The sequence below is a fragment of the Falco punctatus genome (assembly GCF_963210335.1).
Source record: "Falco punctatus genome assembly, chromosome: 8".
NCBI lineage: Eukaryota > Metazoa > Chordata > Aves > Falconiformes > Falconidae > Falco > Falco punctatus.
Genome location: NC_137588.1, coordinates 13,466,457 through 13,493,943, shown reverse-complemented (window position 1 = coordinate 13,493,943; position 27,487 = coordinate 13,466,457). Strand labels below are relative to the sequence as shown.

General features: G+C 39.0%; 1 protein-coding gene across 1 annotated transcript; it reads left to right on the top strand.

Annotated features, from left to right (window-relative positions):
• Positions 1-102: 102 nt before the first annotated feature.
• Positions 103-27,402, top strand: MPP4 (MAGUK p55 scaffold protein 4). The gene is made up of 24 exons (XM_080400230.1): positions 103-746; positions 1,257-3,393; positions 4,761-4,839; positions 6,229-6,344; positions 8,430-8,551; positions 9,489-9,566; positions 10,277-10,357; positions 10,915-11,046; positions 11,176-11,257; positions 12,406-12,491; positions 13,261-13,332; positions 13,788-13,984; positions 15,148-15,212; positions 15,943-15,960; positions 17,017-17,055; positions 17,807-17,827; positions 19,128-19,142; positions 20,623-20,664; positions 21,491-21,661; positions 22,547-22,627; positions 23,576-23,669; positions 24,477-24,585; positions 25,902-26,036; positions 26,946-27,402. The coding sequence occupies exons 4-24, from the start codon at positions 6,311-6,313 to the stop codon at positions 27,135-27,137; spliced, it is 1,866 nt and encodes a 621-aa protein (XP_080256356.1). The 5' UTR covers positions 103-746; positions 1,257-3,393; positions 4,761-4,839; positions 6,229-6,310; the 3' UTR covers positions 27,138-27,402.
• The last annotated feature ends 85 nt before the right edge of the window (positions 27,403-27,487 follow it).

Sequence of the window (27,487 nt, the reverse complement as noted above, 5' to 3'; positions counted from 1 at the left end):
GGTTTCTGCGGATTAGAAAGGAGAGGATGTCCGTAGATTAGCTAGGGCAGTGGGGTTACTTGCTCTACTAACGTCCAGCAAATAATTCTTTCCCTCTGGAAGTTCTACGTGAGCTGAACGTGGTGTATACTGTGGTGTTTGCAGGTAAGAAAATACACACTGTACTGAAACCATTGTACTGCACAGGTGCATTTCCCCCATGCAGCTGTGAAATTAGTTTCGTCTCATAGCTACAGCAAAGCTCACTAAACTTGTGATAGCCATTTAATTCCCATTAGCTAAATGTTAGAGATATGTATGAATGGGGAGTAGGAGCTCAGAAGAGATTTTTTTCCTTACTCATCTTCACAAACTGTTCTGACTGGAATGCCAGGTGCTATACATTATTGAGTTATTTTATCAAAAGTAGGTTCACTTCCTAACTGTACTGGTTTTTGAAAGCAGTGTTGAGATAATGTAGTGGAAAGAGATGGGACTGTAACACAAATCCGTTCTTTGAACTACCTAGCCATGTACTTCTAAGTTGATTTAGTATCGATGTGTTTATGTTGTCAGATGGTTGGTTGTTTTGTGTGTTGTCGTGGTTTTTTTTCCTTTAGTAAGCCCAAGCTGTTGGCAATAAACAGCTGGAAGTACAGCTGGCTGCCTCACATGACTACAGTGTGCTGCACACAAGTATTCCTCTCTGGATGCACTGCTCTTCTTAGAAGTGATGCTTTAGTGGCATTTACCCCGATGTAAACAAGGTACTTGTACCACTACTAGAGCTGTAAGCTTTTGTTTGAGGGAAGCAGAATGAATCATCACCGAATGTATCTGATTACAAAGAATAATAGCATAAATTACTCCATCAGCAACTTTACATATGCAGATGTGATTAAATCTCACAGAATGCCTTACATGAACATAAAATTTATTCAGTCTTTTTTTAACCTGTACCACCTCAGCCTTGGAATAAGTGGTTCTTGGGTTAAGATAAGGATATACGGTTTCAAAGAACTGGTCTCTTTCTTTGCTTAAAATGGGTCAATTTATGCCACTAATACTTAGGGTTGCTTTTTAAGTTAAAATACTTAATAAGTCTCCAAAAGTGTACAAAAAAAGATGCTTTTTTACACTGACTAGAAGGAGAAGCTGACAGGCTTCAGTGATGAGACTAGCCTAATAAAGTTTACTTAATGCAGCACAAAAAAGCCCTGAACAGGGCATGTCGCTTGAGATGCTGAATGTCTCGTTACCATTTTTTGCCTACTCAGTTTGTTGATTTATAGTGGCTTATTTGCAAGAAGAGCTTTCTCAGAGCGTTCCCTGCCCTCAAGCTGATTTGCAGTCTTCAATGTGCCGGATCATTAATTTCGACAAATTCAAAGGTATGAGTAGTTCTCCTTGTTAAAAGTGCTCAATAACCTTGTCAAGCATCTTAAGTTTATAAGAGCAGGGGGGTTGATGTTCTGAATGTCAGGTGCTGTGGTGTTGTCCCCTTCAGAGACTTGGCAGCATCCAGAATTTTCCTTTGCATCCAAAATTGTCCTTTTAAAGACAATTCTGAAAAGTGTTTTAAAAGCAGGACTTGGGTTCCCTTGCAGCTCTAGCCTTGCATCAGTAAGACCTTCTGGTCTGCCTGACAAATAGGGTCAAGGAGTTTTGTGTGCTGCTGCTGAAGGAAGTAAACCCTGCAGCCCAAATCTGGGGTGACTGATGTTTGTAGACATGAGGTGACAGACTCCTTTTGACTCTAAATTCTGGCACAGTTGGCGTGGATATCCAGCTCTGTCCCTAATAACAGGCAAAGAGAAATGACTTCTGTTAATGAGCATCTGTAATTGCACGCAATACGTGTGAATGGGAAGGACCTTACACTGGCTGGCAGATTAGTCAGGTAAGCCTGTTAGCAAGAACTTGCATCTAATTTATGTAGATCCCTGGGATGAGGAGACCCTGAGTTCTGGCCTTATAGTCTGCATAGATATAATTCTTAGGAAATGAAGACACAGTGGCAGTTAAAAGTTTGTTTGAACCCTCACCTTTCCACTTAGGCAAGCAATTTAGTAGGTCTTTTTCCAAAGAACTGCAGAGAAGCAAGGTACTATTCTTTTTTTCTCTTCTGATAATGACTTGCTCATCATTTATTGCTACTGACAGCTGCTGAAACTAGGCTTCACAGTTGGAAGCTGCTTTCCTTTTGTTGTGTGAAAATATGAAACAGCTACTACTTTATGAATGAGGTGAGCTGTGTTGTTAAGAACTTGGCAGATTTTGATGTTTAAATGCTGCTTCTGTCAGTGTGAGCATAAACTGTAGTTTTAAAAAGCAACAATGGATGGAAGGGTTACTAACTCAGTGTTCATTATTAGCCCTAATAGCTGTCCGACAGCTATACCTGAGGGTTTCACCCCAAAAGGCAAGCAATCAGCATTCAGTAGCTTTCCCACTTTTTCTTGGAAATCCAAGGTCAGCTTTCAAGACTGTGTCTAAAACTTCTAAACATACTCAAGTTAATCCCACATCTGTTCTCTGTGGAAGCAGTAGTGATACCAGAAGCTGCACAGCTCCATGGGGGGGAACCCCAAACAAAAAAACTCAAGTGTTTTAAAGGGGTAACAGTATTGTTAGTATTTTAGCAGAATCAGAAGTATTTGAGCATCTCCAGAAATTATGTTCTTTGTCTCTGTTTGCAGGATGATTTTCAGTGGTGTACTTAAAAATGAAATAACTGTTCAATAGAAGATTGTAGAATAGCCTTGCTTTGACAGCAGGGTATCTTACTTGCTTTGGTTTAGTTCTTTCCCGTTCTGAGTCAGTGCTGTGCAAGACCTATCCTAGCTAAGAAGAAAGAAGTATGATCCAGCTCCCAAAGGCTAAAAGGGACCTTGATTAAAGCAGTCCTAAGACTATACTGCAGACAGTTGTGGGGTTTCTTTTTCTCTTTAAACTTTTCTATTTTGTAGTAGAATGTAAACAATGCTAATTGTCTATGTGGTGACATGCCAGTTTGGTAGATGACACTACTTGAACAAAGCAGATGTTGAGATTATGGTAATTTCACTACAGTTATCACATGAAGAAATACTTCAGGTTTTGTTATGCATCTGACAAGATTTCTACAAAAAATTGGAAAGTTGGTCTATTTTGAGGTTAAGGGGTTTTCTAAACTTTCTTTTAACTAGTTAAACCAAAAAGCTTCTGGAAATATTTCTTGTCTTTCGCGTGTTTCCCTATATATGTTTGCAGGATCCCGCCCTACTTACAAGGGCATGCAGTCTGATGCTTCGAGGCTAAATAGGACTAAACGCAGGAAAAGCCGGATCTAGGCTGAAGAAACTGGAGTGATCTAGATTTGAAATAACTGGAGTTTCATTTGGAAGAGGTCTGGTCTTTGAATGGGAAGTTACTGTAAGTACAATGTGTTGAGAGCCTTCTGGGTGGTAGAGTACAGATAAAAATAGATGGTTTGAGTGAATCAACTGCTACAAAATCACACATCTGGTAACAGATGTGTAGTAATAAAGTTGATCACAGTTGTCAGCCAGCTTTTAGATGTGAGTTGGCCAAACTAATTCAGGTAGGGTTAGGGGAGCCATCCCAGAAAGCCCAGACATATATTACTCATTTATTGTTTTTTGAGGGGGGAAAAAAGTTGGGTTGTTTCGGGGGCTTTTTTGAGGGATGTATGTGGTGAGATTTTTAAATTTGAGCTTTCAATATGTGAAATACAAATACAGATCAGGAGTTGGCTCCCTTTATAATGTACATCTGAAATGCTTGGACATGTTCTTTTGTCTTCAAATGTCCTTTACCACACAATTGTAATGAGGATTCTGAATTGGCAATGTGCTGTTGGATGTCTGTGTAGCCTATATAAAACCAAACAGCCATCGTACATGGGAACCAACAGACATCAGCAGGGTCTGTCTTGAGTTCTTGAAAAATGTGGAAAAAAAACATGGATATAAAAGCTAGAGAAAACTTAGAATTGGTAATAATAGGAAATGGGGCTTCTGAAATGTAGCTTATGGGATAAGCTGTCAGAAGTTTCCCTTTAGGCCATAACTTGCAGGTTGGGTACTATCTCCTTGTAAACGTTTCTGCAACTGAATTTGGAGCTATAGACTCTTAGTTTCCAAATGGGGCAGGGGGGTGAGAATCAGCCAAGCTGAGGGTTACTTGTGTTTTCATATTGCTGCTGTTCAGTGAAAACCAGGAGTGCTGCTGTCCTGAATGTACTTTGCAACATAGGGATTCCTCTTCCCGTGTCTGTACCATCTCACAGTAAAGATTTCTGTCCTATTCCTGATGTCTTTGGTAAATAAGAAACAGGTATTCATGACTAGATTTATATGGCCTGCTTTAAATCCATCATTAGGCAGATCAGCTAAGCTTAGCAAAGGAGGGAAGGCAAACTATTAAAGGAAAAGAACTCAGACTATTGAAAAAAATTAAATAATTGCAGCTCAAAACCCAGTTGCATTGGATATTGTGGGAGGATCAAATAATATTTTTGTTAGTCTTTAAAAGAGGAATCCATAATTTGGAAAGCAGTCTTCAGATTAGAATTGCAGTAAGATATATCACTCAGTTTCCTGTAGAGGTAACTTGTAATGAATTGCCAATACTCAGTAATAAAATACTTGAATCATAATGTCGTCACTTCTGATTATTTTTTGCTCCTGCAGTAAAAGTGCCAGTAATGCCTTCTGCTTTTATAAGTGGATCAAGATACAACTTTTCCTGCTTGTAGCTTTAATGTTTTCTGTCCACAGAACAACCTAGAGGAAAAGAGCAGCCGCCTTCCTCAATTCTAATCCAGGAGACAAACTACTGTGCATTGAACAGAATTTGGTAAGGCATTCACTGTTCACGCAGTGTCTGTCACGCTGTGGTTCACTGTTGGCTGAAGTCTTCAAATATGTGATGTTACAGGGTTTTTTTAACTTGTACACTGAATCATCTCTTCAGTGAGGGGTTTAAATATTTAACTTTTTAAAAGCAATCTTAGAATACTGCTAATGACAGTAATGACAGTATCTTCAAACTTTTATCAAGTGTGATTTGAGGATAGATCAACTAGGATGTAATGAAGATTCTGAATTGATTCAGAGCTTTCATATACAGGCTCCTGATGCTTTGGGGTATAAATGCACCATACAGTGTTCTCTGGGGGATTTCCATACTTGTTTGCAAAGAAGAGTTCTGAGAATTCTCTGAAACAATTTTGTACTGCATTGTTTCTTATTAGCAGTAGATGGGAGAGCTTCCTCTGTTTTTAGTCTAAGGGAACGTTACAGGTTAGTGGTAGGTTGTCACAGAATTCTAAGAAAGGGAAGGATTTGGGAAGAGAATTTTAGAAAAGGCTTATTTTTTTATATTCAACAAGCGCAGCAAGACATGGATACAGGTTAATAAGTGTAAGTGTTGGCTTCCTGCATTACTTAAAAATTCTTATTTTAAAAGTTAAAGAAAAAATAAGGTAGTATATGCTGCTTCTTATAATGAAAGCTGATATAGGAGGGGATTTTTTTAGATCAGCAAACTTGGACTCTGTCTCTAAAAGCAGCAACCAATTATAAATTGTCAGAAAGAGATGATGATACCGGTAAGGTAAGCTGTGGGTTTTTTTGAGGGGGTTGGCTTTTTAAAATATCAGTTCACAGTGAGGAAATACAGGAAAATAATGAAATCCATGTGAAACAAATCCTTCAAGGACCTTAAATTCTAACAGTGATAGAAACAGGGATCCCTTTTTTGCAAAATCATGTCTTTGCTCAGTGAAAATTCAGTATGAAATCCAGAGCCCTTCATTTTAATACTGTGTCAATAACAAGAGGAATTAAATGTAGTATATTCTTGAACATTATTATTTTCCAAGCTATATTGGTATAAAAAAAGCTTTAAAAGTCTTTGCAAAAAAATACAACTTTCCATAGTAGTGCACTTAAAAAGATGAGGAACAGAAGATGTACCAAATAGCTTCTTATTTTAGATGGCTTAATGAAGCAAGCCAGTGACAATTCCATGAAGGAGAAATAAAATGTCATATTGCAGTTGAGGTTTGTCTGTCTGCATTTTGGATGCTGGTGGGTAACTGAATTTATAGGTGGGACTAATGTATTTAATTTATGCTTCCAACCTGTTGTACACTTAAATAGGAATGGTTGCCCCCTTTTTTAAAATTCTGCTGTCTTATCAATCTAAAATACCTGACAGTACTCTGTGTACTTTTTTCCCTAGTTCAACATCTGTCTGTGAAATGTACTTGGTGTGAATGCAGTGCTCAAAGAAGTGGGTGGAATATCCTTGAGTAAAGGAAAAGATGGAAGTGCCAACAGTCCACAGTCAAGATAATGGTACTCATAACTTTTGCATCTCTTTTTGTCAGTTTTCTTGCTCTTTGAAAAAGTTTTTATTCCTTGGTCTGTAACTCTTCTTCTATTGAGTCATGAAAGAGATGAACATGTCTAGACGTATTACTACTAAATAATTGGAATGATTCTTGATTTTTAATGGTGGTATGCAGTTAATTGCAGGAGTGTCAGAAGAGAATAGCTGATGTTTGTTTCTGGCTTATAAAGTCAAGAGTCTCTACAGCTGTATCAAGAATGACTGATAATTGCAAGAGGGGTTTTTTTTGTTTAAAGAAATTACTCTCTGTAGTTTGAAGGTTTGTGCTTCTGTATGGAACATCTTGGTCATTCTGAGCCCAGTTTGATGTAGGGATAGCATTCTGGGAGATAATTAGTACAGTCATCTCAGGAAGAGGCAACCAGTAATGAGGAAAAGATCTTAAAAAGCATCTCCACCACAGGTGATGTTCTCTTAAGCACTAGGAAGTTCCTGTAGAAGAGAATCCTTTTAAGAAAACTGCATTTTGGCAGGTTTCTCTGTGGGGGTCACAGTCAGGGTTCACAGAGTTCATAATTTTTGTAAGTGCTTAAGTGTCTGCTTTGCAGAAACAGATGATTCCTTTGATAATGAGGTACGTTTCCAGGCTTTTCCAGTTTGGATATTCAGTAATTCTGGCTGATGATTGAGGCAAAAGTCCCCATCTGCAGAAACTTAGCAGGCAAGTACTTGTATAAATTCACACATAAGGAAAATACCTCAGTAAAACTAAAGCTGAAGATAGATCTCACACAGGTGTGAGTAACACTGAGGTCTAGAGCCAGTGCAGGAAACAATTAGCTGTCAATGGCTTCTGTAAAAATTGTGCTCAGGAGAGAAATAAGTAAAGAAGGGCTTCCATGTTCCGGTTAGTTGTTACTGGATGATAGCAGCTGATGATGTCTGCAGTAGAGAGTACTCAGCTGTTCTGGGTGTGCTGTATGAGCTTTAGTTTTAAGAAATTACTATTTTGATTTTGGCTGATAAAGCTCCTGGTGTCTTGGTTTTATTTCAACATTTTTCTTGTATTACAATATTACTCATTGAAACATGCCAAGTTTAATGTTCTAAGCAAATAAATATGAAGAAGAGACTCCTGTTACAGTTGTATTGTATGATTACTTTGGCACGAAAAAGCAAAGATACAGCTTGTGCTTACCAAAATACACAAGAGTTGAGAGCTTACTTTCCTCTGACATGCAGTGGGAGTCAGGCATCCAGCCCTTATGGTCCTTCTAAGAACCTTTATAACTTAATAAATCCAATTCCTAACATTTGCTGTGGTGTTGTATTAGTGCTGTTACAAACATTGTGTTTCTCGAAGTGTCACATATCAGAAATGTTGTCATTTCTGAGGTAAAATTAAATTTCATGCACTCACAAAAAGCCCGTTTGTATCTAGGCCTGACTGTGTAACGTCCTATCTGTTCGTCACCTCTTAGTTTCTGCTTCCTTGAGATTTTAAAAAGGCACTGGATTTTTTTGGTTTTCCCCTGTATTAGAGTAGTGTTCTAGCAGATCAAGCGTTGCTTCTAATAGTAAGAGCGGTTCTTCCACTTTCCTGGGACAACAGTATGTATTTGGCAGGAACCTGCATTCATTAATGATATTTTCCAAAATGTGTGCACCTCGAGAGTGGAAAAAAACAGATGGTCCCTGGCCCAAAGAGTGGGTCATCCAAAATAAAAGCCTATAAACATAAAAAATTGCCTTGTTCATTTTACCTGTTCTCAGTAGGAGGTACAAGCTTGAACCCAGACCGATATGCCTCAGATTCCCAGCTTGTTGGGGGTTTTTTCCCCCTCTCACAGGTCACTTGAAATTGTTAGTATTGACCTAACCCTGCTGGTTAGTAACATAATAAAATAAAACATAAAAAGATAAAACAGAGTTGATTGCAGGAAACAAGCGAAGCAGACAGGAATTGAGTGCATTTCTTGAAAGTACAAACTGAGGAAAGATGCTTTTCGAAGGCCTGGGTCATTGTTTGGCTTTGGTTGGGCTTCTCTTTGTACTGAAGTGTCTTGCGCTTTTCTGTTTCTTGGGCTCAGGTATATCTCATGTTCTGACTCTAGTGCTACAAGAACTGAGTTTGCTCTGTAAAAGAGATGTCAATGGCATTGGCATGTTATATGACCTGCTCAGATCTCGCTGGCTGCAAGCACTTTTAAAGGTAAAGAAATTGAGCTGTGTAGGCAAAGGGCTTCTTGAGAGCAGTCTCTCGGGGATAGCTACTTTATTTTGCCATACCAGGACAATAAATGCTTGTTTAGACTTAAGTGTTTGATAGTCCTAATGTTGGTCCTAACATCAGCAGTCAAGGTGAACAAAACCACTTGTGCTTTAAAGAAGAAAAATATATTCTCTTTCATAATGTCCTAGACGTTAAAGCTCTTCTAATTTACATGTCCCTATTAAGGCCAGGGGGATGGAGGTGTAGGCTGAACACAGCGCTGCTCAGCTGTCTGTTCTATTCTTAAATCTCTGTATGGCTATGCATCCCACTTTTGGGCATGGATGCTTGTGAAATTATGTTTTTCTGGTTTTGCCCACACTGATTTGATGTGTAGTTGAAGATTTTATGTTGCTACAGAACAGTTTTGGCTGGTGTTTCTCTCTTGAGTAGAGATATCTCCGAGACAAATTCTGCTTTTCCTCTAACAAGGATTTTTAAAGATCTTTAAATTTTAAAAAAGAAAAACTTGCTGTGGATAAGAATGTCCATAAGGCCATTTAAAACACAGCAATTTATTTTGTTTTAAGTTAAATTTAAATTGTTAATCATGTTTGCAACTAGAGGGAGGAAACAAGCAAGCTACAAGTCAGAGAATTGATGCTGTCGGGCTGTTGTCCTGTGTAATCAGCTTTTCCTATTAGAAGATTCAAAATTGCAGTGTAACTGGCTAGCTGGATGATAATGTGGAAAGACAATGAATACAGACGCGGTTCCACATGCATTAGACATTAAGGATTGGGACTGTGAACTCTTTGGTTCTAGTTAGACTGAGAAATTCCTAGAACTACGGTAGTGCCCACTGTTATGTGTGTGTCTATATAGCCATGTGCACAGATCATCATTGCGTTGTCTTGTCTGTCACGGCTTTCCCTAGATTTATGAGTGCCTCCAACACTATCTTGGGAAAAGACCAGTTCCTGTCACGCCGCAGGCACACGTGTTGAATCGTGAGGTAAGGTTGTGTATGTAGTGTGTTGCATTACTTACTCGTGCCAAATTAGTTGATTTAGCCGCAGGTAACAGTGCTGTGGTGTTTGTGTCTCAGGTCTGAGTACATTATAAACATTTGAAACGTTCTGTCCTCTCCCACATGGTCAAGCTACTTGCTAACTCCTACTGTGTTGTGGGGTGGGTGGGGGGTGGGAGGCGTGTACAGCTGTGGTCACTAGACTGCATGAGCCCTAGCCAGTGTAACAAATGCATAAATTCTTTCTTTTAACCACTGGCCGTATGTGTGTCTTCCCATGTAACTGGGTCATTCAGCATTATGGCTACAATCAAGCAGTCTGACATGAGGATTTTGAAAAGCTTTTTGTTTTTTTCTGATTTTTCGTATCGTAATAGCAGATTCGTTCTTCAATTTCTGAATTAGTGGGAGAGTTAATGACTTAAGTGGAGAAACTGACAGTAGTGATGAAATTGGTTGAGGCATAGGAGAAAAAATAGAGCACACGGCACTGTGCCTGAATGGAATTAAGCCGGGCTGAGTGTTGTTCAGCTGTGGTCATATTGTCCATTCTAAAGTAAATTGTATGGATATGCTCGGAGTCATATAACATGGCGGCCTTAACGCTCTCACCGTACAATATTCCTCAAAATTCAACTTAGCTGTCTACATGAATTGTTCTCCAAAACCAGTGCTTTCGCTCGTATGTTTATCAGGTGGTAGAGTTACTGCGTGAAGCCCCTCAGTCCGGAGAGATCAAAGAGCTAAGACGCCTACTGCGTGCTCCACACTTAAAGGCAAGTCCTGTATAAGGAAATAAAAAGTTGCTGATAGAGCTGTCTGCAGTGGGGGTGGAAGCAGATGGCCAGCTGTTCAAGAGAATTGGCAAAGGAGCCAGAAGGGACATAGTTTCCTAGTGATGAACTAACTTCGTTGTGAAATCAGATGTGGGCTGTGTGTCTGAAGTACCTGCAGTGGGCCGTGTTTTAAGGGCCATGTTTGAGAGACATTTCTTAGAAAGTCACATTCTGAGCAGTTGATGCAGTTATGTAAAACCAAATCTTCCTTGTAACTGCAAAACCTGCTTTCTTTACACTAAAGCTCTAAATAAAAATGTTTCATCTTTTTTAAGTTTTCCAGAAAAAGCATAGAGAGGAACTGTTCTTAAAACTTTTATTTCACATTTTGCATTTCCAAGTGGGAAGAAGAAAATTTCAATGTGTGAAAGGGATCTGTGTTCACATAGGACATTACTTGCTGGTTTCTGTTTTCTGACCCGTCACTGTTTAAAGCTGCACTCCTGTATGATCTTTGCTTATGTGTTGGTTTGCTGGCTTGTTTATGTTTGTAACAGGCCTTGCTATCTGCTCATGATACTGTGGCCCAGAAAGATTTTGAACCAACCCTTCCGCCACTGCCAGACAACATACCTGAAAATGAGGAAGCGATGAGGATTGTCTGCTTAGTGAAAAACAACCAGCCTCTGGTGAGGGAGCGTTTTCTGTTGAAAAGTCTGCGTCTTTCAATGCCTTTCTGTTATTGCCAAGAGCAGATGTGAAAGGAAACTTCCTGGCATTCTTCATTGATCACTGTGTTTTTTGGTTTTTTTTGCCAGGGTGCCACCATTAAACGCCATGAGATAACAGGTGACATAACAGTTGCCCGTGTGATCCATGGTGGGCTAGCAGACAGAAGTGGTATGTGTAATCTGAAATAGTGATGCCAAAAAATTGAACTTGAAATAAGAGGTTTGAACTAAGATCGTAGCTTAGCTTCTACAAGTAGTTTTCCATTATAGAGCAAGAAGATTTGTATGTTAGACAGCGCCATAAATAGTGATACGCTGCAGTGACTTTGATTCTGGTTTCATCAATGTTCATATGGATGTGCTATGTCTGAGACAGAGTTGAGGTACAAATCTAGTTTTCATTGTGCATTCTTGGTACCAATACTTGAATAAATCTCTCATGAGACTGACCAGGAATATCCCAGATTGCAGTGTAGTATGAATACCAGCAGCTCATTCCCTGATGGAGAAATGGAAAACATCAGTAGTCCTTGATTCTATAAGGGGGTTTAAGGGATATGTAGTAATACTTCTTGGCACTAGTCGACTAAACACTTTGGTAGCTTTAGTTGCTAAGAAATCTTCCAAGGAGTTTCCTTGGAAATGTCACTATTTTGTCATCCTAGAATTGAACATGTTCCACATTCCTTCAGATATGTAATGTAACTAAAATGTAAAACGTCAGAAGTAAAATTGAACTGTAGTCATTATAAAATAGTTTTCTGGTCTTTGTGTAGAGAAGAAAACCAAAACTGTAGACAACAGCTGATGAAGTTTCTAGTCTGATTAATGTTTCATTTGAGCTGAAGGAAAATGTAAAATTAAACAATACTATGAAAATCTTGTAAAGGACAGAGGAGTCCCAAGGCATCCCACTGCACCTGAATTTTTAAGGGTCTGATTCCAAGTCTCATGGTCTATTAGTATAACGGCTTTAGCTAGAACAGGTTCAGAAATTACTTTGAGAAACGGAATTAAAATGTTTCTTCTACTTTTAAAGTAGATCATCAATAGATTGTAAGCATGTTATATGGGGGAGGTGGGAGACAATAAGAAAACTGAAGCTTGCAAGCTTCTTGTGACCCGCAGAAGTCTGCAGTCCTATCCAGGGGCAAGATAGCCTGAATCCAAAATGCCTTCCTGCATACCTGGTGTATGGAAACTTTTAATGCTGACTTCCAAACCTGTGGTATATCTGTGTCCCTGCCTCACCTACCAGAGGTAATCCATGCTGTGATAAAACTGCTGCTGCTGCTTTCATCTTTGTGTTCACTGTAGGGTTGCTGTATGCTGGAGACAAACTGGTGGAAGTAAATGGAGTTCCTGTTGAGGGACTTGAGCCTGAGCAAGTTATTAATATTCTGGTACTGAATCTTTTTTTCCACTTTGTACCTTAAGAGTAACTGTAGACAGTTTCTTTCTCACACATGGAAGCTCCACTCCGTTACTATTCCACATGAAAGTAGTGGAACGGTGCTGTTCTAGTAGGAGTCCATGTTACAAAATGCGCTGAAGCAGAGTGAGCGAGCTTGTAAGCTACATACCTCACTTTGCAAAACAGGGCAGTGGTCATTGCTGTTCTCAGAATTCTCAGGAAGAAATCTGTTGAGCTGGCCCTATTACTTGTCAGTTTGCCCACAATCTTTGTGTTCTTCACTGCAAAGCGTTAGTGCCAGTCAGTAAGGTATCACTATATGTAATCACTATCAAGTCTTTCTGTGTTTTATTCCTGTGGTTGTACTGTTTCTAAGTACAGGAGATACAAATGCTATTGGAATGCTTGATTCTTAAATATTTTTTTTTCCTCTCCCTTTATATCACTGTCTAACCAGATCCTGCTGCCAATTTAAATTAGATTTCAGTAGACAAGTTTGGTATAAATTAATGTTGAAATTATATGTAATAAAACATGGATTTAATTTAATTAGAAATATTTAGCAAGACTTCAAAGTTTCATTCTTGAGTTTCCTTTTGAAAAAAAAAAAGTTTTGTCACACTGACTCTGCCTAAATTCTGTTTCTCCTATAGATATTACAGTAACTTTAAAGCCATGTTGTGTTAAGTTTGTGATGCCAATGTTTGTTTATTTCTGTTGAATATCAGTCATATTTTAATCCTTTTCTAACCATTTAGGCCCTGTCTCAGGGGACAATTATCTTCAAATTAATTCCAGTTTCTGATCGGCCTGTCAGCAACCAAACAACAGTAAGAGGCATTCTTTTTCCCAGATTGTTACTGCAAACAGTTACCCCGATAATGTCTAACAGTGTGGTACAAAGCAATAGTGTTGCTTAGAAGTTTATTGCCATCCTTGAGGTGTTACTTGCCTTTATTGCTACTTCTCAGCTGACATCAATGTGCTGTTGCTGAAGCAGTAAAACAGCAAGCTGGAATGTAGCTGTGTTAAAGGTAACGAAGACATTTTCAGAGTGATCTACAGGTTGAAGGTTGATTGTTTTCACAGTGTAGGATCTGATTTTTTTTTTTTTTTCTCCCTTAATGAACAGATAGGGTCTGGGATTTGATCTGTTTTTTAAAACTTGACTTCATTATGAATTAACTTAAGTAGCAGCGATATCTGGCCATGTGATTATAAAGCTCATGTTGTATTTGTTCTAAACGTGGCTTCCACTGAACTCTTTGTCTATTTTCTTTGCCAGGTCTACGTGCGAGCCATGGCAGATTACTGGCCCTTGCAAGATCCTGCCATACCATGTGCTGATGCAGGCTTGGCTTTTAAGAAGGGTGAAATACTCCAGGTTGTGGACCAGAACGATGCTTTCTGGTGGCAGGCGAGGAAAGTTTCAGATCTCAGTGCCTGTGCTGGACTCATACCCTCGAATCATCTTCTTAAAAGGTAAAAAGCTATCATTTTTCTGATTTCCAGTTAAAAAAATTAGGCAGTTTTTCAGACTTTGCTATTTAAAATTTTCGTAAGTTGTACAGTAGTATGATTCAGTGACCTCTGACAAATACCTATCTTCTTTCCATTTTTCAACTTTTTGCTCCCCTTCCCTTAATAATACCTGTGTGAGAACAAGCTCTTGAAAGCACCTATGTATCATCTTAAATTAAGAAGTTTGCAGCAGTTGCCTAGTCTCAACACTATTTACTAAAGCATCTAGTGGGATGTAGCAGCTGAAAGATGGGTGGAAATTAAGGACCCCAACTATTTAGGAGTCATCTATCATTAAAAAAAAAAGCAGGGGTGGGGGCGATGACATGGGGGGTGGGTTAACAAACTTATAGTATAAGAGCATAGCTGTATCAAGAAACAGTATTTTTTTAAAGATGTTCTGTGAAGCATGAGTGACTTCTTCATCTTAGGTCAAAACAGAGTAGACCAGATTAAAAGGTAGGAGAGTGAAAAAAACCCCACCAAAACAAAAAACAGGCTCAGGGAAGAACAGGGTTCCCTTGACTATTATTTTCTGCATAAATAGGCCGTTATTTTTATACTACATGCTTTCAGAACCAGAGTACTCAAACTGCTGTGACACACCTTTCAGTTTGATCCTCTAACCATGTGTCCCGTCTGTGTTACCCTCAGGAAAACATAAGGCCATGCAATTGTAGATGATAAGGTTTGATTTGTACTACGTGTAAACCTAGCTGTGGTTTGTGTAATGAAAGTTGACATCAAACTAGGTTGTGATTGAGGCTGCGAGCAGGAGGTGCTGTGTAGTATCAGAGGCAGTAGTACTACTGCCCATAGCAGTAGCACACTCTTCTACTTCCAGGAGTTTATACTAGTATGGCTTACCTTCTGTCCTTATATATAAACTCAAAATACTCTATAAATACTTCTGGGCTGCTGATTTGGAAATTGTTTTTAAATAGTTCTGATAGCACATCAGCTTTCTTTCAGGACTTTTCAGTGGGCTAAAACATGGGGAATGTTTCCGTTCTTGGTGTCTTCTGTCAGCTCAGTACTGATTGATGTGCGAGCAGTGAATCTGAGTGTAATGTGCTTGTGGACTGTTCTGTTTCTTTAATTGTGATAAATCTATTTCTGTGTAGGAAGCAGCGAGAATTCTGGTGGTCTCAGCCTTTCCAGCCCCATCTCTGTCTGAAATCATCCATGTGTGAGTGAAAAGTTACTTGAATGGTAGAGTAGGAAAGAATGAAATAGAAGCTCATATGATTTGGTTTAATTCAAAGATGTTGTGCCTGGAGCCATATTGTAGCGGCAGAAGTGTGTTCCCCAGGAAACCAAGGTAGTTGTACTTGAATACTGATGGTGGAGGCTGTTGTCTCCGGTGTACTTGGGATCTGACTGTGAGAGAAGCTGCGACTTCAGCTCCTTCTGAAGTCTGTAAGATCTAGGAGCTCTCTAGGAGAATTGGGTGTGAATAAGTCTTGAGGTGACAACTGTACTATCCCTGGCTTTCCAGGGACACAGCTAACAGTTCTGCACTGGAAGGTGCTGTGTGATATATTTAGAATGTTTCTTTGTCATCAAAACTATTAAGAGAAAGATAGAACTCTTTTCCTTGAGGTGTAAGTTATGCTGCACAGGAGTTTATTCATGGTGACAATCCAGAAACATTATCCGCTGCCAGCTATAACTTTCTGTAAATATGTAATTTTTCCCAGACAAAGAATGTTCTTCCTCTTTTCTCTGTCACCATTTTCTTCTATGGTTCTTTATACTAGTAAAACATTAAATTTTTTTTGGTGATAACTCCCAGATGGAGTGTGTTTCATTGCCTAAGATTCCTCTTGCACTGATTGCTTTGTTCGTTAGAGCTGGGGGCTCTCTTTCATCCTAATTTTATTGCATTTTACCTGCTTCAATGGATATGCTGTGGGCAGTAAGCACTGTGGAAGAAGGTAGGAGATTGTGTCTGGACAACATTACATTCCTGTCCCTGGAATCAATATAGCATATAGTTTTACAGGCTTTTTAAAAAGTTGTCAGAAATGAGGCAGTTTAGTAAATACATGCAATAGAAACCCAAGTTCTTGGCATTTTGTGTGCTTAGCATAATTGAAATCAAGCCTTTTTTTCACTTGAAATAGTAGAAGCTTACATTGTCTTAAAGTGGAAACTTAAACTATGTATTATCTGGTAGGGAACTGACAGTTTGGATGGATTGCTTCTGAGGAAGGAAAGACTAAATTTCCTCTTTCTCTTTTCCTCTCACTCTTTCTCTTTCATCTTCAGCAGCTGACCTGAGCAGCTCTGACAGAGTATTTCTTTAAAAGATACATATGGGCAAAATATGGCTGACATGCTCTGGTAATTTCCCTGTAACTGGAAAATAGTTCCTACAAGGCCTATCTGAAGGGGCGTGCAGGAGCAGAATGCACCAGCAGTGCAGATTGTGAGCCCAGGGGATTGGCCAAGCTGCAAGGTCACATTTCAGGGACATGAATTGATGTGGTCTGGGGATGGAGAGGGAGCTGAATCAATCTTTTTCTCTTCTTCCTTGTAAAAATAATAATAAAATCAACCAGACAAAACATTTCCCTCGAGTGAAGCATATTGGAAAGATAGATGCTTTTAAAAGCTTCAGGAGAGAAGGGAGTGAGTGGAAAATAACCTATTTATTAAGTATTACCATGACATAATATAATCTACAGGATAAACAGAGCAACAGCCACGTTAAACCTTTTATTATTTCAAAAGGAGAACTCAAGTTAGACAGTTTGCCTCTACCACAAGCCCTTCAGAGCACTAGTTTAAGAAGAGCCTTTTGCTCACTAAAGACATTAGTAAGTTGGAGTTAACAGTTAAAATCTTTAAAGATGTCTGAGGCTGATCTGAGCTTCAAATATTTTCCTTCTGATGTCAGAGTTCAGTATTGTAAGGTCTGTAAGGTTTTGACTTCCCCAGTGTTTTTTCTGATTGAGATGATTTTTTTTTTCCCTTGTGTTGATCTGTAGAGGATGACATACAGATTGATGAGAAGTGTGTGGAAACAGGTAACAATTCACTTGAGATTGTTGTTTGCTTCGAGGTAGTAGCTAGTTAAAGCCTCATTTTGTTTCCTAGGTTAAAACACTCATTCTCTTAGTGAACTTAATAATAGAAAATTCTATTTTTCATACCCTGGAAACCTCCTGTATCATATATTAGTATAATAAAATGAGCTGTTTGCAGTGTTAGTGTACAGTGCTTATAGTGAAGTGTTGTGCCAAAAAGAGGGACCACCCCAAAAATATCTGCCTGAATGTGATCCATCCGCTTTGATTCAGGTTTTGGACTGTGGCTGTAATATTACCATAGTTTTGGTCTACCATAGATTTAATGCCACAGATGATTGTAGTCTTGAAGAACCCACACAATTAATTGTCAAGAAACTGATCTCAGGAGAATATGTTTTTAAGCACTGAGCAATAGGTTTTTATATGTAAATAGTATGTGTGAAGACTGTTAGCTTGACTTGCTCCCTAAAGCAGCACAGCTCGTTCTTCCTTTTCCCAAGGTAAATCAAAAAACTCTCATGGAGGGATGAGATCCTGTAGGACTGGGTGGAGAGAGACCAGACAATTAATTCAAGTGTGGCGAGCTATATTTTGCCACCTCGGTGTAGAGGGAAGTGGGGAAAGTATGTGTGAGACAGACTGATAGGAGCTGAAAAATTGATTTCTGATTCTGAAATTCTATAGGAGGAAAGGAATTAAATTTTGAATTTATTTTAATATCTTTGCTATCTGGATTGTGAAAAAAAAGATGAAGAAACATTTGAGTCTGGTAAGTTTTTTCTGAACTAACTCGAAGTTCTTTGCTGTTGTTCTGCTGCAGGAAGTGTGTCCAGAAACAAGCAAGTGTCTTAAAAGCAAGCAGGTGACAAAACCCAGAATGCTATTTTATCTTTAGAAGCCATTCTGGCTTGAAAAGCCATTATGTAAACCCCTGTTCCCTTAAGTCTTCCTCTCGCTCTCTGATTGCCTTAGTAGTAAGGGTTTTGTCCTGTTATCCAAGTGTGTTCTTCTCGTGCATCAGTACCAGATCTGTTTAGCAAATCCTAATCAGTTATACCCGTGCAAGCTGTGACAGCAGGGGCTCCATTGATGTCAGCAGATAATTGGATTACCTTAGAGTCATGGAGGCCTAAATCCCCAGTGTCTGCAGCAGTTGGTGTGGTAGAGATGTTCTGGATTCCTGATTGTGTGTATGGTTGGCATACAGGAAAGAAAAATGCTTTTATAAAATGAGTTATTTATGTATAGAACGTACACTCAATCGGTGCTTTTTTTTAACCAGGCTGGTTTTGGGGATTGTGGGTGGGTGATTTTGGTTTTGGGATCTTTTTTTCTTCTTTGTTTGTTTTTAGGGAACAAGCTACCTGTTTAGATAATATTCAGAATCCTGAAAAACTTGAATCTTCTAAAATAAATAATTTTTCCGTTAAAATAAACCTACTGCTGCTAAACTTTGTTTCAGATACTTAGTCATCTTGTGGAGAAAATGGCATTCCACCTTACACTTGCCCTTTTCCACAAGGTTCCTCCTTGCCAGTTGGATCTTCTCTGCTTAATCACAGGTGGTTTGTTCTCTTCCACCTCTCGAGCAGTGCCCAAAGGTTTTAAGACAGAACCAGCAGGTCTGCAGGGCAGTCTTGTGTTTTCAGGCTAGGATGTTTCTGATAACTGCACTTGAGGATTACTCTTGCAAACGCTAGTCACTACTCAGTGCTGACTCAGCTCTCTGCTGTATCCAGGCAGTCAGAGGAACAGTGAATATTTGCTATCTTACGTTTTACTTTAACCACTAGTTGAACATCTGTATGATGTATTTTGCAAGTACAATACTGGCATAGATGCTATAGCTGAGTCTCACTCTTTGGGAACTGAGAATTCATGCTTAACAGGCATATTTTAGTTTTAAAGCCTGCAGTACCTGTTCCCTAAATTTCCTAAATGGATTGGACAAAGTTGGTTGTTTTTTTGGTGGTTTGGTTTGGATTTTTTTGTTTGTTTGTTTGCTTTTAAATCTTTGTATAGACTTTTAAAAAATATTGTTTTATGTCTCTCTTTATCTGTATGTGCAGAGGAACTTAAAGAAGGTAATACCAACTTTTTTTCTCAGTCTCCTGTAAGCAGTAATCTATTAGAATTTATCTGTGTTTACTGCATCACCAAGAACTACCACTGCTCTTAGAATACCCAGTAGGTGAATTGCTTGTTCCTGTAGGATTCCAGACTGCACTCCATACTGTAGAACAGAGGCTAGATAAAGCATAAATGCTCAAAAAGATTTGAATGATAGCTCAAAAGACCTGAAGATGGCAATGATACAGGCATAAGTCAGCTGAACAGTACTCAGAACTCTGCCCTGAACTGAGCAGTTTGGTGCCAAGTAGTTTTTTCTACAGTCATAAGGAGTTGTTAGTACACACAGAAATGTAGGAGTAAAACTGTATTTAACAGGTACAAGCACTGAAGAGCATAGGTTTGAAAGAAGAGTAACTAAGATGCATCTAACTTTGTTTTGGTACTTGCATAATGATCAAAGAATCTAGTGCTAAAAGACAATACATTTCATGTTTTGCAAATGAAAATGATGTTCTTGTCTTGGAACAATTACTGCCTTTAAAGATATGCATATGTATTCTGTGTCTTATTCTTACTTTTAATAAGGCTTAAATAAAGGGAATACACAGCTCCGATAGTTACCTGCATGATTACGGGAAAATTAGGAGTCCTTTTTGAAGAGAAATCTAAACACTGCTGACACAATTATTTTTTTTCTCAGTTGTTTACAAATAACCTTTATAAAAGTTTCTAAACTGTTAGAAAATTAATCTATCGGGAAATAGAGATTTTTGACCCTTATAGGAGAGATTTAATTTGGAAAAAAACATATAGAGATTCAGAAGGCTCACCTGAATGGTTAAGCCTTCACAAGGAACAGCATGAGAATGGGGACAAAAAGAATTGGAGGAAACAGATTAGTCAGGGATGTTGGAGCACAGATATCACTGATCCAAAGACGATTAAAAAGAAAAAATAAAATCGGGTCCTCATTCTGCCTGAAAGATCTGAACAGATGCATACTGCATTTTCCAAGCATGCTATTGGGCAGAAACTGTGTTATACATTTTTTAGTTCTGATTTTTGAGCTACTGACTTGTTGGTCTTTGCAATGTTGTAACTGAAGAGTTCTTGTTAGCTGGGTTTCACCTGAAAAGCTTAAGTTATTTTTACTGTAAGTATTTCAAAACATCCTCTGGCATCTAGTTATCTTAGGAATGAAATATGTTATTCAAATAACATGTTGAGTTTCAAATTTGATTTAGAAAATACAAAGACTTTCTAAGTTTAATTTTTTCTCTTACAGAAATATTGGTCCTCTGAAATGTCATTGGTCATGTGAAATGTTTGAATGTTTCGTATCATGGAGTGTTGTACTTTTTTTTAGATGAGGCATTTGTATGTTTACTGAAACACTGTTTTTCATTTGGGTTAAGCAGTAATTGTTAGCCATCTAGCTCTTAGGCTTTCACTGTTCTTTTGTTTCATGAGTATTTGTTCTTTGTATCCTAGAAGAAGAAGAATTTGGTGAATTTGGTCAACGAGTCTTTATTGGTATGCAATGACTAAACATAAGTAAGATGGTTGGGGCTTGGTCTAGATTAAGTGCTTGTCTGAAGTTAAATAAAATCCTTTGTTCTTTATTTCACATAAAGACTTACTGAACTGAATGCTACTTATTCTGTTTTCCAAACCTCAGGAAGTCTCTTTCTTCTGCCTAATGTTTGTTCTCTTGATTTAAATCTCCCTTCCTGTTAGGCTTCTGGTGAGACCTGACCACCGCCATTTTAACTTGACTGGCTGTTAAGATTTATTTCACAACTAATTTTACTAGAGAGTAATGTTGTCTGTTGTCCATTGAGAATAATCATGAGAGCTTTCGTTAGAAAAGTAGACCTAAAGTGAGGTTTTTAGGGCTGGATGGTAAGGTGGAGCAATAAACCCATTCCTGTCACTAAACCATAGTGGTCTTCAAAATATCTGGGTTTGTTCTGGAGGCTGGAGCAAACGTTCCAGATTTGCTTTAGGAGAGCGAACTACCTACGTCGTCAAAAAACAGTTGACCAGTTCCCTGGTGATGCTTATGTGGTTAGAAGCTTCTTTGGCTTGTTTTGGGGATCTTTTGGGGGTCTCTAATTCTGGGCTTATCTTCAGGTGACTTTCAGCGAGATTTGGCCTCCTCTTCAGCTCTCTCTTAATGCTCAGAGGTTCTGCTAAGCTGACATACCAAACGCAGCAAAGTCAGTCACTAACTTTCACCCTGCAAAAAGCTCAAATGCCCAGCATGTTGTGTGGCTTAGAAAGAGGCACTCTAGATTAAACAACTAGTTGCCTTCATCTTAGGTGTGTTTTCCAGTACTGATCTCTCTGCCCCTTGCAGCTGGTTTCCGCAGAAGTATGCGCCTGTGTCGCAGGAAATCCCAGGCCAACCAGCAGTCAGGTTACGCTCGGTGCCCCAGCAGCTGTTACAGCGCTCTCGCAGCTCCCTACGAAGAGGTGGTTAGGTACCAGCGGCACCCAGCAGACCGGAACAGACTAATCATACTAGTGGGTAAGAGGTTAACTACTTTCTCATGCGAATTTCACTATCTGTAACAGAGGGGAGGAAACAGTCGGTGGTGGTCTGACGCACTGAGGTTTCCCCGCTGGCTGCAGGTAGCTCTCAAAGCAGCTTTTCAAGAACGGTTGTCTGTCATTTGACCCCATTACTGGTTTTAAAGTTTCATGTATGTGTCGTCGTCTTTGCTTGAGGTAGTGAATGTTCTTTACAAAAAAAAGTCCTTAGAAGAAGCCATAGGGTTATGAATGCTGGTTAATAATGGACTTGATTAGAGAAATGGTTCACTTTCTGTACCAGTCCCAACTGAAAATAGTGATGAGAAAACATTTGTAACTTGCTAGAAAACATCTTTACACAGGGGCATTTCTACAGCCAGTATTAAGTGCGTGGGTATGGCAATGGTAAGAAGAATGTTTAAAATTAAACTCCAGGCTAGAAAAATCTCAATAATGGGCAGCAGTGAAAGTTAAAAAGATGCCTTTAGTAATTATAATAATAATCTAGGAAATGTTGTATTAAGTGGGCTGCAGGCTCCCAAGTAGTCTTTAATGATAAAGACCGAAAGGAAGCTGTTGTTCTGCAGTGTTCCATGATCCTGATAAAGCAAACTGGGTAAAGGCAAATCCATTGTCTTAAGTCTGGAAATATTTGATAATGATTTATTTTTCTTTTAAAATGGTATTGCTTAGTTGCCACCTGGGTATGACTATATTGCTGGGAAGTGATTTGTACGCTGAATCAATCAAGATGCTTCAGTCACTCCTGGTACATTTTTTGATAATTTACGTTTCATCTGTGCATGTGCACTGTTAGGAAGTGAGGAGTGTGTGTGAGCAGAGTGTCTCTGTCAGTAATATTGCTTTTCCAACTTTTCAGGTCCTGCAGGAGTTGGTGTGAATGAGCTAAGGCGAAGGCTTATCACAAGTAACCCACGAGAGTTTCAAAGTGCCATACCTCGTACGTAATGTTCTTCCTCTTTCACTCACCACCTCCTTCAAATATGACTAGGAAATGTCAAGTACCTCCCTCTTGCGTATTCATATGCTCTTTTCTGTGAGGCTGTTTTTTCAGTCGTATTGCAAGCCAGAATCATCTGCTTTTGTAAGTGTTGGTTCAAAATACTATCTTTCTCCTTATTGTGGCAAATCAGCTGAAGGTATTTTCAAGTTACAGCTCCTGAGACCCTTAAAGCTTTATGTAGCAGGAAATTATCTGCATGATTTTGTTTAATCTTGCTGTTTTCTTTTCCTAGATTTAAAAATAAGAATGTTTCTTAGGGATATTTTAAGTTTATAGTGTTTTAAGTGATCAGATATGAGAATGAAAGCAACAGAAGCTGGTGCTTAATAGGCTTTGCAGCTTTCCTTATTAGCCTTCTAGTGTCAGATGAGACTTACACAGCTTAATTTCTGACGTAATAACTGAAATTGTTTCTACCTGTGCTTATTTGGTTCTTGTGATTTGGATAACCAAATTGGAAATTATGGATCTGAAGCTGGTTGAAAATTCAGGAACTCTTTTCTGCTTAAGATCCCAGATATGGTCAAGGTGCAAGTGTGGGAAAGCTTATGGGATGCTTTTGAATTTGCCTCAGAGGAGTAAAAACAGCTGTGCAATCAGTTTCAAAGCAGTTCCTGACCAGTCGGAGTCACAGGCTACTGTCCTTCCATTCCAAGAAATACAGATGTGCTTTGCTAATTTTCAAGGGCTTGCCACTGGGCAACCAGTAGACAAGGCTTTTGCTCTGGATTAATAAATGGAAACAACTCATTTTATTACTTATTAAAATACCGATGTATAGTCCTTCATGAAAGTTGTCTTATTTTCATTTATAAAATTACAAGAATTAGTGAATTCGGTTGACTGCAGTTGAATTTTTGTGTGTGTATGTATATCTCCTTTCAGACACCACTCGTGTTCAGAAGAGTTATGAAATGAATGGTCGTGAATATCACTATGTATCAAAGGAAACTTTTGAAAACATGGTGTATAGCCACAGGTAAGCAGGAGAGACAAATTACACTTTTGTTACTTAAAACTTAACATGATCCAAGAAAAAAAGACAGTTTTGTAGTTAGGTCCCAATCTGGGCTCTTCCACTCATACTTCGTGTGTTTGGTATGAATTCGGGACAAACTATTTGAGCCCATGGCTTCAAGAACTGTGTTTGTGCAGTTGCAGATAAGATCCTCACCAATTAATCTCAGAATCCTTCTAAAAGTAAGTGAGATCTCTGGTACTGAGCTCATTTGATGTGCTTGTGAGTTATGAGTTTAACTCTCCTGGAAACCGGACTGCTTTCTAAAACAGTGCAGTGAGTCAGACCTGTTCCTGATCTACAACTCCATTGCTGAATCTCTGCACTGATGGCATCAGACAAGTAGCTGAACTGTAAGGGCTAAACTTTCCAAAGTGTCTGTGCACCTCTAAGACAGATGAGCTCAGCACCAGAAGCTACATTCCTTGAGCTGTGCCAAGTGCTTTGAGATCTCCTGATTTATGAAGTTTTTGTACCATTTAAATGGCAGGCATTTTCTCATTAGAATCACAAACTCTAAACACATAACTTATAAAAACAAGGCAAGTAAAAAATGCATGCTTTGGGGATGTCGAACTGTCATGGGTTTGATTTTGTGCCCAGTGTAGTGGGGAAGAGCAAAGATGGCGATTGTTCATCAGCGTTCAATATGTTTTACGATCATTCAGCCCTGATCACTGGATTACACTTGAAGATTTCACCCTTAAGTTGAACCTTTTTGAGATTCAGGTGCTCTTTCATTTTCCTTCTTCCTCACCACTGTTACAGGATGCTGGAATATGGGGAATACAAAGGGTACCTGTATGGTACCAGTATTGATGCAGTGCGAACAGTCCTCGATGAAGGGAAGATCTGTGTAATAGATTTAGAACCGCAGGTGAGTTGTAAAGGGACAGGGAATCTAGAATTTGTATCTCCTGGAAGGAAAAATAATTCTCCATATATTCTTGAGCTATTGGAACAATCTTTGCAGTCTTCTGTTGGTTCTTTTTCCTTACTTTTATTACCTCTAACACTTTCAGAACTACTTAACATGCTAATATTTTCAGTTAGACACTATTCACTCTTCACCCCTTTCTGTCTTTGTACTGAATTTGTTGATGAAGATAAGGCTGATAAAGGCCTGAGATGGTAAACATCTAAAGCTGTGCCCAGCAAAATTACACCAAACTTCTCTGAATTACTTGTGTATTTAGTACATAGATGCTGTTCAGGCTACTGGGTTTCAGCATCTCTTCTTGCTGGATGTGAAGAGACACACCATAACTCGACAGCATTTAGAGACTTCCCTCTTAGTGCCAGTGTGGCAGAGCCTTAAGGTAGCAGTGGTTTATGCTGATTAAGGTAGAAGTTAAGTTTCATGACCTATGGGGTGCTACTCAAAATCCAAACCACTATAAAGAGGCAGATTAGGCCACACCTCAGTCTTCATTTTTAGATGTAAAAATGTCCTTGGATCTCTTCTGCTGCACTTCCCCTAACAAAAGGGAGAAGCAGAAAGGGTGTGGAAGTGTAATCCTGCTACTTGAACAGACGTGCCACTCTCAGTTTTTTAGGGTGTGAGTTTAAAGGACAAGTTTTGGGAAGGATATGAAGTAGTGGCACAGAGCTACTCTTCAGTAACTGCTGTGAGGCAGGAAAATAACTGCGGAGTTGCATGCTTTTGTTTTAGATCTGGTGGCTTGCCCAACTTTTCATGCTGTGCCTTTTTTTTTTTCTTCTTTCTAGTTCCCTCCACTGCTCTGCAGTTGTTCAAAAAGGCTTATTAGCATCAGGGAATATTACACAGCACAGATTTCCTAAAACAGGATACTTTCTTCCAGTATGGAGCAGTAAAGGTGTACTTTCTTCCAAGGTAGCTCCCCAGCAGTTAAAAAGAACAGATTTCAGGTTGATCTTTAATGTTGTTGATTGTAGAGATCTGTTAATGACAATGTCCAGTCAGTCAGGGGAGTGGAAAGCATCTCCTAATAAGGTTACCGAGCAGAATGAAGTACCTGGTATGCTACAGTTGCTTAACAATGTCTGGTCCAGGGATTATTAGTGAGGTCATCTTAAAGTAGGTGATCCTGAAAAAAGATTACTGCTAGGTCTGGGGATAACAGCGCATCGTGAACAATTGGCTTTTATGGGAGTGAAACTGGGATGAATACACTTGAAATACTTCAACTTCTTTCTACTCTTAATTTGTAGGGCATACAAGTAGCTCGGACACATGAATTAAAGCCCTACATTATATTCATCAAGCCATCCAGCATAAGCTGTATGAGGCAGACTCGTAAAAATGCCAGGATCTTAACAGATTATTATGTGAACATGAAATTCAAGGTGAGATTTGGGAATAGAAGAGACTCAGTGTATTATTCTGGGGTTCTGTGTTTAAAACATAATGCATTCTACTATGTTACTATGTTAACTCTTAAAAAAAATTATTGTGTCTTTAGGATCAAATCTAAACTGTTGTTGTCTTTTTCTCTTTGGTTTGTTGGGATCCCCCCTGCTCCTCCCTTTGTTTTGAAGCGAAAGGTTTTTAATTTGTACTTTGAGGATTGAGGCATTTTGCTTGAAGGAAAGGCTATTTTGTATATTTTTGTTGGAATTAACTGCCTTGTGCTCCTGGAATGTGCTTCATTCAGTAATTTAACCAAATACTTATTTCATGTAGTTATAAGAATGTATTGTTATTTCACGTGTGTTTGATGACAGTATCAATATCAATTCTATTATAAATTCTACAGATAAAAAGCAAATCCTGCTTGTAGAAAATGCATATCTTGTATTTACAATGTGTCTAATATACTGTCACAGTTGTTTCCATGCGAATCATAATCAAGTTTAGCATCTTAAAATCTTGGTGACCTCAATCCATAACTGTATATGGAAATGAATGATGATTGCTGTGGCAGAAACAAACATGAACACTGGGGAAAAAAAACTAAAATGGGGAATGAGAACACAAGCGTTACGGTAGATTTGCCTTCCAGTCCCCAACATCCTCTGCCAGCACTTGTCAGTAGAACAACCTTGTTGGGGCAAATGGAGGATACTGGGACAGGAGGTGCCTCCTTGGGAAGTCAGCTCAGTTCCAGAGGCTTGGGCCTTGCTGTGTGGAATGCAGTGTGCTGGCAGGATCTGTTCTCCTCCTGTTCACACGGCCCAAGGTGCTCTGCAGATGCTGTGCAGGTGCGTTTCTCTACACAACACTAAAGGTTTACAGGCTTACTCTGTGTCTCACAGGAAGAAGATTTACAGGAGATGGAAGATTCGGCGAAGAAAATGGAAGCGCAGTTCGGTCAGTTCTTTGATCAAGTGATTGTGAATGACAATTTACAAGAAGCATCAGCGCAGCTGCTGTCTGCAGTCCGTCGTGCACAGGATGAGCCCCAGTGGGTCCCTGCAATATGGATATGCTCAGACACTCAGCCCTAATTCTGAGCAGCAGGCAGCTTCATAAAGATTACAGCTTATGTTTTACTTCAAGAATAATCCTGATGTCAGGATTGCAAGAATTTATCTTTGTATGTGAGGGATTTGCAAGAGGATTAAGAAAGAAGCTGCTACAGGAGACACAATCATCCTGTGTTCTGTGTAGCTCTTCAGCTTTTTATGTTACAGTTGCATCCACTTTTGTACAAAAAAAGGAAATGCTGTGAGCACTCAATTACAAGAATAAAGAAAAATCTATTTTGTTGCATGTATCTGCATAATTTACTTGTACGTAGCTATGTGAAAGTCCCTTCCCTTCTTTTTTATTGTGGGCATTCTGGTACTGTGATAGC